General features: G+C 41.1%; 1 protein-coding gene across 3 annotated transcripts; it reads left to right on the forward strand.

The window, feature by feature from the left end:
- The first annotated feature begins 8070 nt into the window (after positions 1-8070).
- Positions 8071-10176, forward strand: LOC124894189 (E3 ubiquitin-protein ligase MIB2-like). Of its 3 annotated transcripts, none has more exons than XM_047404925.1 (2): positions 8071-9368; positions 9478-10176. In XM_047404925.1, the coding sequence occupies exons 1-2, from the start codon at positions 9095-9097 to the stop codon at positions 9510-9512; spliced, it is 309 nt and encodes a 102-aa protein (XP_047260881.1). In that variant the 5' UTR covers positions 8071-9094; the 3' UTR covers positions 9513-10176. The 3 variants fall into 3 exon arrangements, with proteins under 3 accessions (XP_047260881.1, XP_047260883.1, XP_047260880.1); XM_047404927.1 differs by having other exon boundaries at positions 8073-9368; positions 9646-10176; XM_047404924.1 differs by having other exon boundaries at positions 8077-9368; positions 9530-10176.
- Positions 10177-10345: the final 169 nt, after the last annotated feature.

The raw sequence follows: 10345 nt of genomic DNA on the forward strand, positions 1-10345 counted from the left end.
ACTTACATCTGCCATGAGGAAGTAGATGAATATGGCAACAGCCGAGAATGTGAAGGCAATGGCGTCGGAAACAACAAATGCACGAAATGCTGTTTTCCTTATTAGAATAGCCATCCCTTGATTATTGCTATCGGGGTTGCTCTCAAAACCTCCTGGCAATGTGATACCAGCAGCGAAAGTGACTGTCATTATCAAAGTGGCCACAACAATATGGAGTTGAGCTGACTTCATGATACTTTCGACTTCCTCTTTGTAACGCCCCGCAATTCGGGCTACAATTCGGGCTACAATTTAGGGGAGATTTTATCTCTCATCAGTTTTATGTTTTTTTTTAATATTAAGTTTTATATGTAGGCCAATTGGCCAGAATATAATAATATTAAGTTTTTAGTATTGTTTTATGTGGTTTGCAACAATTAGCTTCCGCATGACGCTTGACAATGGTTTGCAACAATTAGCTTCCGCATGACGCACTCTCGATTTTGAACCCAACATGTATTCCCACATAGTAGGGGTCTGGGGAGGCTGTTTAGCAAATATTTTTAGTCAAAGAATATAATGTTGCACAGAGATACTGAAATGACATGGATCCACCCGCACCTCCGCTAAGTCTTCTTCTCTTCCCTCCTATTTTTTCTTACGGCAGAATCGCTACTCAGGTGGGATAAAAACTGCTGGACATTAAATAACCACATCACGATTGATCTCGGTTGGCTAGTTTAGAAAGTCGCGAGAGCAGGCCAAAACTTCTTTGTTCACATACATCGTTCGCTACACCTTGGCGAGATAGTCTTTTGGAGAGGAGAAGAGGAATTGAGGTAGTTGTCAGAGATTTAACTAGTAAGAAAATTAGTCCATTGGATTATAAGTTGATGCGGCTAATGGAGGATCCTAGTGAGACTATCAACATGATTAATCCAAACTTATGTAGACGATGTTAATTATGGGAAAGTCAACTGAGGTTAGATATTGATACTGCAAATAACATAAATTTTCTATCTTTATGTTCCTGAATTACTGCTGCATGCAGCGGCGTTCTATCAGATGGACCTGCAGCGTAAGTTGGTTTCTTGCAGGATTCCAAGATGTTAATCAAAGCATCATGAAAACCAGATTCAGCCGCCAGATACAGTGGTGTCTCCTGCGCATGGTTAGGCGGAAATTCAAATTCAGGATCTTCTTTCACCAAGAGCTTAACCACATCTCGATGTTGGCTCCTCACGGCCTTGTGCAGCGCTGTATCTCCACTAGCATCCGTCATCGTTGTGAGTTTCTCCTTAGTATTATGATCTTCAAGAAATGCAAGTAGCACACGGACAACTTCAGTATGCCCTTCGTTAGCTGCTATGTGAAGAGCGGTTTCATTTTTCTTGTTTTGACAGCATAACAATGCCGGCGTAATCTTAAGGACTTCTGCCTCGAAATGGGAGTGGCCATAGAGGGATGCAACATGGACGACCGTGTTGCCCTTCGGAGTGACTTGGTAGCCATTTTCTTCATCCCTTTTCAAATGATCAGCAAGTATAAAATCGCCATCTCCGATATTGCCTCTCACCGCAGCACTATACTATTGACACATCCCGTGTCAAGTTAGTTAGTAATTAGAAGTGTAATCACAATATATGTTTCAGCAGTTTTATTTATTTAGGACTGATCTAGTTTAGTTAGTTTAGGACTCATCTTAGTTTATCTGTAACTCTATTTAATACGCTTTCTGCTTCATTAATAAACATCTTCTTTCCAGCACTGCTCTGTGTTTATATGGTATCAGAGAGTTATACGCTCTAAGAGAACGATCCAATTTTTTTTCTTCATCCCCTTCCTTGAGCAGATCAGAAAAAAAAAATGGCCAACCTTAGAGTTGTTAATGCTGACAATGCAACAGGTGCTAACATTATAATCCAATTCAACCCAGCATCTCAATTACCCATCAAACTCAGCGGTGGCCACAACTTTGCCACCTGGAAAGCTCAATTTTCCATGCTTATGTATGGCTACAACCTCCTTGGCTATCTCGACGGGACTACTCCAGCCCCTAGTCCCACCCTCACTGTTGGAACAAACATATCTCCCAATCCTGTGTTTTCAACTTGGTTTCGTCAGGATCAACTTATCCAGAACGCCCTTATGGCCTCTGTTGAACCCACAATTGCCTCTACTGTTGCTGCAGCCAACTCATCCAAATCTGCGTGGGACGCTTTGCACACAACTTATGCAAACAGATCACAAACTCGGGTCTTCAGTCTGCATGATCAACTTGCTCGTACCACGAAGGACTCTCATTCCATCACCGAATATCTTCATACTATTCCGTCCCTTTCGGATGAGTTATCTACTGCTGGTTCTCCTGTATCCAATCCTGAACTCATCATCAAAATACTCAGTGGCCTAGGTCCTGAGTTTCGTGAAATCTCTACTGCCATTCGTGCCCGTGATACGGCTGTCTCTTATGAGGAATTGTTTGAAAAGCTACTTGATCATGAACTCTTCCTTCGCCACGAGGATGCTAATAAATTATCCGGTCCCATAACTGCTGCAGTCGCTACTCCTACCAAATCCAATAGCAACAATCGCAACAATTGCACGCCGAACAACACTTCCCAACAATGGCACCAGAATTCACATCCAAACACTCCACAGTGGCAGTGTCACTCGATGTCAACTTTGCAATAGGATTGGCCACACCGCCAACGTCTGCCGCTCAAAATCACATAATCACTTTGAGGCAAAAGCCAACTATGCGGCCCGGTTTACTGCTGCCACCAGTCCCTGGATAGTCGATTCGGGAGCCACCCACCACATTACTACGGAGCCACACAACTTACAACCATACCCCGGTAACGAGGATGTCTCCATGGGTGATGGTAACAAAATTCCCATTTCCCATGTGTGCCCCATCCATTAAGCGTAAACTTCAATCTGTTTCCAAATTTTGTCAAGACAATCTAAAGTCCATTGAATTTTTTCCTTTTAACTTTGTTGCGAAGGATCTAGAAACGTGGAAACCACTGGTGCATGGTTGCACCAACAATGGACTTTATGAGTGGCCTGCCTCACATCCCCAAGCTCACCTGACCTCCACATCCATTCCGTTCACCACTTGGCATCAACGTTTGGGTCATCCTCATTCTAGAGTTCTTAGGTTTATTTTAAATAAATTCAAGCTCCCGTCTCATGAGCGTGACAAACATTTTTATTGTAATTCTTGCTTATCTAATAAAGCCCACAGGCATCCTTTTACCCAATTATCTTTTGTAGCTCTAAACCGCTTCAAATTATTTTTAGTGATTTATGGGAGCCGTCACCGGTTTTATCTGTTGACAAAAAATTGTACTATTGTATTTTTGTTGATCATTATACGAAATACACTTGGTTGTACACATTAAAGACTAAAAGTGAAGTCAAAGAGATCTTTCAAAAATTCCATCCTATGATGGAAAAACATTTTGACACCAAAATTATGTCACTTTATACTGATGGTGGAGGAGAGTATAAAGGTCTTGACCCTTATCTCTCGATTCTTGGCATTGAACACCTCTCAACGCCACCCTATACGCCTCAGCGTGTTGCTCTTGCAGAACGACAACATCGTCATATTGTTGAAACTGCAAAAACTCTCTTACACGAGGCATCCCTTCCACCTCAATTTTGGTCTTTTGCGTGTCATCATACTGTCTACCTCATCAACCATCTACCCACCTCTCAATTGGATAATCAATCCCCATTCCAATGATTACTGGGTAAATCACCGGATTATAGCTCCCTGCAGATTTTTGGTTGTTTATGCATTCCTTGGCTCAAACCATACTCCAAAAATAAACTTGAACCTAAATCCACCCCGTGTGTCTATCTTGGATTTTCCTTATCCCATCACTGTCACCAGTGCTTTGATCCAATAGATTCAAAGGTATATTTATCCCGAGATGTGCAATTTATTGAGAATGTTTTTCCTTTTAAAACTGTATTCTCCAATGTTGCACTTAACTCATCTATCTTGAACGGGGAAAATATCACAACTTTAGAGTCTTCACAGCCTACACCCAACTTTCCCCCACTTCCAGATTTACCTCCTCCCTTAGAAATACATGCTCGCAAAATTGCGAACTCCCCATCCATATCCGTTTCCTGTCAGGAAAAATCCCAGATCAACTCACACTCACAATCCTCCTCGGACAGTGCATCAGTGGTGGATGTAGATTCAGCTCCGCAACTTCTCCAGGTAAATATCTATCTCTCAGACCTTCTTCAATTTCTACTGTACAAGACTCCTCTTTTCAAACTACTGACCTGCGTCTCCCACCACCACATCCCACTACAAGCTCACCAACACCTATCCCCATAAACACACATAACATCCCACCACCTCTCCTTGTTTATCAACGCAGAAAAACTACACAACCTACTCAAGTGACTCCTCAACCAACTTTCCCTTTCCCCGAGTCAGAACACTCTCCCTCATCACCTCACTGTCCATCTCCCCCTACCAGTGTTGTCACTCGCTCCCAAAATAATATCACCAAACCCAAATAAATTTTTGATTACGTTGCTAAATTGACCACACCACCACACCCATCACTGTTACACAAGCACAAAAACATCCCAAGTGGCGTAAAGCGATGAAACAGGAACTTGATGCTTTAATTGAAAACCAGACTTGGGAACTTGTTCCTTCTGACCCAATCAAAAATATTGTTTCTTGCAAGTGGCTTTTCAAGATAAAAAGGAAAGCAGATGGGTCCATTGATAGATATAAAGCACGACTGGTTGCAAAAGGCTTCACTCAAAGGCCAGGCATTGACTTCCACGCGACTTTCAGCCCAGTCGTCAAGCCTACCACAGTTCGAATAATCTTTTTTGTGGCACTTCGCCATAATTGGAATCTCCGCCAGCTTGATGTCAACAATGCATTTCTCCAGGGAAATTTGGACGAGAAGGTGTACATAGCACAACCTCTGGGCTTCACTAGTGATGACAAACCCACTCACATATGTCGGTTACGCAAGTCAATCTATGTCTTGAAACAAGCCCCTCGGGCATGGCACAATGCCCTCACGGGTTATCTTTCATCCATAGGATTTATTAAGACGAAATTGGATGCCTCGCTACTTATAAGGCAGGGTCTAGGTGACACAATATTTGTCCTTGTCTATGTAGATGACATCATTGTTACAGGGAGAAACACTTTCCATGTCGATCAGGTTATTGCTTCTCAGTTTTCTGTTAAAGATTTGGGTAATCTTCACTACTTTCTTGGTGCTGAAGTGATACACAGCTCTGATGGTTTAATCCTCACCCAAGTAAACTATGTGAATGAGATCCTGAATGATGACTTAATGACCGACTGCAAAAGTGTCCACACACCAATGAGTGCATCTGAGCTAATCACACTATCTGATGGTACTCACTTGACTGATGCAACACGCTATCGCCGGGTCTTAGGCAGGCTTCAATACCTATCTTTCACTAGATCGGACATTGCATATGCAGTAAATAAGTTGTCCCAATTTATGCAAGCACCATCAGATCTCTATTGGAAAGCAGTGAAACGTGTTCTTCGTTACCTGTGTGGCACCATCCAACTAGGCCTACGTGTAACCCCTATTGAGGACTTCAACCTGCACGTGTACTCTGATGCAGATTGGGGTGGGGACATTGCTGACAAAGTTTCCACATCTGGGTATATCCAGTTCCTTGGTCACAATCCGATTAGCAGGTCCTCAAAGAAGCAAAATACTGTCTCTCTCTTCTCCACTGAGTTTGAATATAGGGCAGTGGCTAATGCCCTTTCTGAAACCCTGTGGGTTACCAATCTTCTCACTGAGCTACGCGTTCCAATAAATCAGATGCCTACCATTTATTGTGACAATCTTGGAGCCACATTCCTAAGTAAAAATCCAGTCCTCCATAGCAAAGTGAAGCATGTTGCAGTGGATTTTCACTTTGTTCGCCACTATGTCGATATTAAAAAGGTTCGAGTTGTTCACGTCCATGCTGCCGATCAAATCACTGACACTCTCACCAAGGCACTGCCTAAACTGGCTTTTGAGAAGAATTTATTCAAGTTAGGCTTAGTGACTCACCGCCTAACTTGAGGGGGCATATTGACACATCCCGTGTCAAGTTAGTTAGTAGTTAGAAGTGTAATCACAATATATGTTTCAGCAGTTTTATTTATTTAGGACTGATCTAGTTTAGTTAGTTTAGGACTCATCTTAGTTTATCTGTAACTCTATTTAATACGCTTTCTGCTTCATTAATAAACATCTTCTTTCCAGCACTGCTCTGTGCTTATATATACAAGGTCGATTCCATTTCTTTTGATTTGGTGTTTTATCCAAGATCTACCAATGATAATCCTGTGAGTCCTTTGCTTTCTGTCTTTAATGTGAACTGATGGATGGAGTATATATATACATGTACTTGATGAAGTCTATTTACCTAAGCCTTTGCATTAGAATATCTTAATATTACCTAAGTCTAAGTATGTTATATTTCTTAATGGTCTTTGTTTAGTCTTTATATTAGAATATCTGGAGATACCAGACTGGTCAATTTTATATATATGGTGAATACCAACTTCGTTCACCACTTGGCCTCACCTTTGGATGCTACTAGCGAAGGGCAGTCGGTGTACTAAAGCTCCTGCTAAGCATAAGGTCCGAGGAAGGGCCTCACCGCAAGGGTGTATTGTACACAGTCTTAACTTACATTTCTGCCAGAGGCTGTTTCTAAGGCTTGAACTCGTGACCTCCTAGTCACATGACAACAACTTTACTAGTTACTCCAAAGCTATCATAATTTTGGATAATAGCCCAAAGCATTTAGTAATTTCCAGCCATCAACAATTGCATCTTTTTTCCATCTTCATATTTTATGATGTCCCTACATAATTAATGTACTTTAACACTATACCTTTACTTTTTCAGTATAGACAAATTGCAAGCTACTGTCAATTAATCAATCATGTTATATGGCTATCAATATCACTTTCATAACGTGAAACCAGCTGTGAAGGTCACTATCATGGAAAGATAGTTGCCACTACTAAATGTATTTGAGCTGCATTCATAATATCTTTGACTATTCTTTCATCTCACGGAGAGCATTGGAGTAATTGGTAAAGTTGTTGCCATGTGATCAGGAGGTCACGTATAATTAATAAATAAATCTTCAATGAACTTGGAAGTCGTTTGCTTTCTCGAGATGAAACAACAACTAACAGTATTTTTTGTATAGCTCTCGAACACCTAAATTTTTAAATCTACAATATTGAATTAACCTTAAAATATTGAACAACTAAAAGTCTTTGTCAATATATAAATATCCTAATGAAGTCTTCGCTGAGTCTTTGTATAACTAAAATATCTTAAACTGACAAACTGGTCCATCAACTTGTAGGACTAGCTGTAAATATATACATTATGTCAAAATATTCATATCAATCATTATTGTTTCTTTCTTAAAAGGGGTATTAAATCCAAAGTGGACAAGTAAAAGTGACCGGAGAGAGTATATATCGTTTTAGAGTAGTATATTCCCTCCGTTCACTTTTACTTGTCATGTTTCGTTTCTCGACCATCAAATTGCATGTATTTTGACCAACGTTTTTTCATGCCGAGGCTCTATCGAAACAGTCTCTCTATCTGTACATAGTAAAGATAAGATCTGCCTACACTCTACTCTCCCCATACCCCACTTGATTAATTTTCGGATGTTAAGAATTGTTCCAATAATATCGAGCTAAATTTTTTCAGTCTGTGTCATCGGTAATTTTTGTGTTGTAACTCTAGATAGTTGCACCGGCCCTGTTTGTGCGTAGCTGCTTATATTGACTCTGGAAATTCACCATCAAAAAAGGCCAGAAAGACTACCAAGAGCCAACAAAAAAAAAAGGGACAGCCCGGTGCACTAAAGCTACCGCTATGTGCGGTGTCCGGGGAAGAGCCCCACCATAAGGGTGTATTGTATGCAGCCTAAGCTTGTCTTTCTGTCAAAGGTTGTTTCCAAGGCTTTAACCAAAGCAATAGTACTTTTTAGTAATACGCAATATTATCAATATTTATCAATTTCCAACGCCAAATTGTATGACTAACACATAAGACAGCTGAGACATACTCGACTTTACAAGTAAACAAAGGAACCAAAAAAAAAAAAAGAAAAAGAGAAAAACAAGAGAATATCATCTTAGGTTGTTTCTTAAGCACCAAAGTGAATGTCATCTCTCCAAAAGAAAAGATTGTAGTGTAAAGCATCGTAACTATGCGTGGGGTCGGGGGAAGAGGGCCAGACCACAGGGGTCTATTGTACGTGGCCTTAACCTGCATTTCTGCAAGATTCTACATTATAAAACATTGAATTTGTAATACGAAGAGATTTTGGTAAAATTTGATTTTGCTGCCATGTGACTAGGAGGTCACGGGTTCAAGCATTGGAAACAGCCTGTGGCAGAAACGCAAAGTAAGGCTGCGTACAATACACCCTTGTGGTGGGGCCCTTCCCCGGACCCTGCGCATAGCTTTAGTGCACTGGGCTGCCCTTCTATCATTTTCAATTAGTTAGTCTTGTTTGTGTTGGAAAAAAGAGTCATGACAAGAAGATCTTAAATAGTAAAAAGACGTCTTTATTCATGTTTGTTTTTCTTTACAAATTCCTTTCTTCTGATCAAAGCAGACAATAAGTACCTTTCTTTTTATCAAAGGCAAAGATCTGCGCGGTGTTCAGATAAATCTATATAACGTTTCATCCAGAGAAAGCAAAGAACTCACCGGCAAACCAAATAAAAGAAACGAAAATGGATCCAACCTTGTACAATGCTGCGGTGGAAGGCAAAATCAGTAATGGTGATTTTTCACTTGCTGAATATCTGAAAAGGGATGAAGAAAATCCGTACCAAGTCACTCCAACAGGCAACACAATCTTACACGTGGCCGCTCATTATGGCCACTCCTATTTCGTGGCAGAAGTCCTTAAGATTAGTCCGGCATTGTTATGCCATCGGAACAAGAAGAATGAAACTGCGCTTCACATAGAAGCTAATGAAGGTCACATCGAAGTAGTCCACTAGCTACTTAGTAGAGATGAGCATTATAAGGAGATGCTCATGAAGATGACAGATGAGAATGGAGATACAGCGCTGCACAAGGCCATGCGGAGCCGACATCAAGATGTAGCCAGACTGTTGGTGAAAGAAGATCCTGAATTAGAATTTCCATCCAACAAGGCTCGGGAGACACCGCTGTATCTGGAAACTGAGTCTGGTCTTCGTGAAGCTTTGAGAGAAATCTTGAACTCATGCAAGCAACCAACTTCTTCTTCAGGTTCATTAAATCGAACACCACTGCATGCAGCAGTAATTCAGGAACACACGGGTATGTACATATTTTTTTGAAACTACTCTCACTATACTAACATCTCTTTTCGATTCTTGTTAATATCTGTTGTATCTTGTACTTCGACTATCATATTATTTTGTTGCAGTACTGTTCTGTTTTGTACTGTTTTTCTTGAGCTGAGAGTCTATTGGAAACAGCCTCTCTCCTCCGAGGTAGTGGTAAGGTCTGCGTACACTAGATCATCCTCGAGCAAAGAAGATGTCATACAACAAGGAAAAGAAGACTCCTTTTAACGTAGCAGTGTCTTGCACAGAGTGGACGGCAGACAAGGATTGAATCGCGCCCAGCTTGTTTAACGATTTCTTAAATTCCATTGCTCAATTGGGACGACGTTCACCCAGGTTGAACCAGATGGATCGACAGAAGATAATTTTAAACCAAACTGAGGATCGCGACATAAACATCAAAGGTATCCTGTCAGCAGCTCAAATGCAACTAGTTGTAGCTACTCTATTAGTCACAGTCACCTTTGCGGATGGTTTTACATTACCGGGAGGTTTTGAAAGCGATGACAATAGCCCTAATAAGGGGATGGCAGTTCTAATAAAAAAACAGCATTCCGTGCATTTGTTATAATGGATGCCATCGCCTTTGCATGCTCCGCTGGTGCTATATTCAGATACTTCTATATGGCGACAAATCCTCGTCCAATGTTTTATCAGGATTTGGATTATTTGTGGTCTCTCAGTAAAGTTGGAGCTAGGTCGCAGCTCGTGGCAATGTCAGCAGTTGTAATTGCATTTGTAACTGGTATGTATGCTACTTTAGCACATTCAGTTGGTCTCGTTGTTGCTGTCTGTGCCATCGGTTGCATCTCTTTCATTATATACGTGTGGATCCAAAGGACATGTTGTGAACACGGATACCCCAGAGGCTAGCAGGCTGTTGTGCCCGAGGCTAAACCATGAAGAGGCCCAAGAATTAGACATACCAATTAAAATTACTGGAGGTCC

Source organism: Capsicum annuum, unplaced genomic scaffold (assembly GCF_002878395.1).
Source record: "Capsicum annuum cultivar UCD-10X-F1 unplaced genomic scaffold, UCD10Xv1.1 ctg71138, whole genome shotgun sequence".
Lineage (NCBI taxonomy): Eukaryota > Viridiplantae > Streptophyta > Magnoliopsida > Solanales > Solanaceae > Capsicum > Capsicum annuum.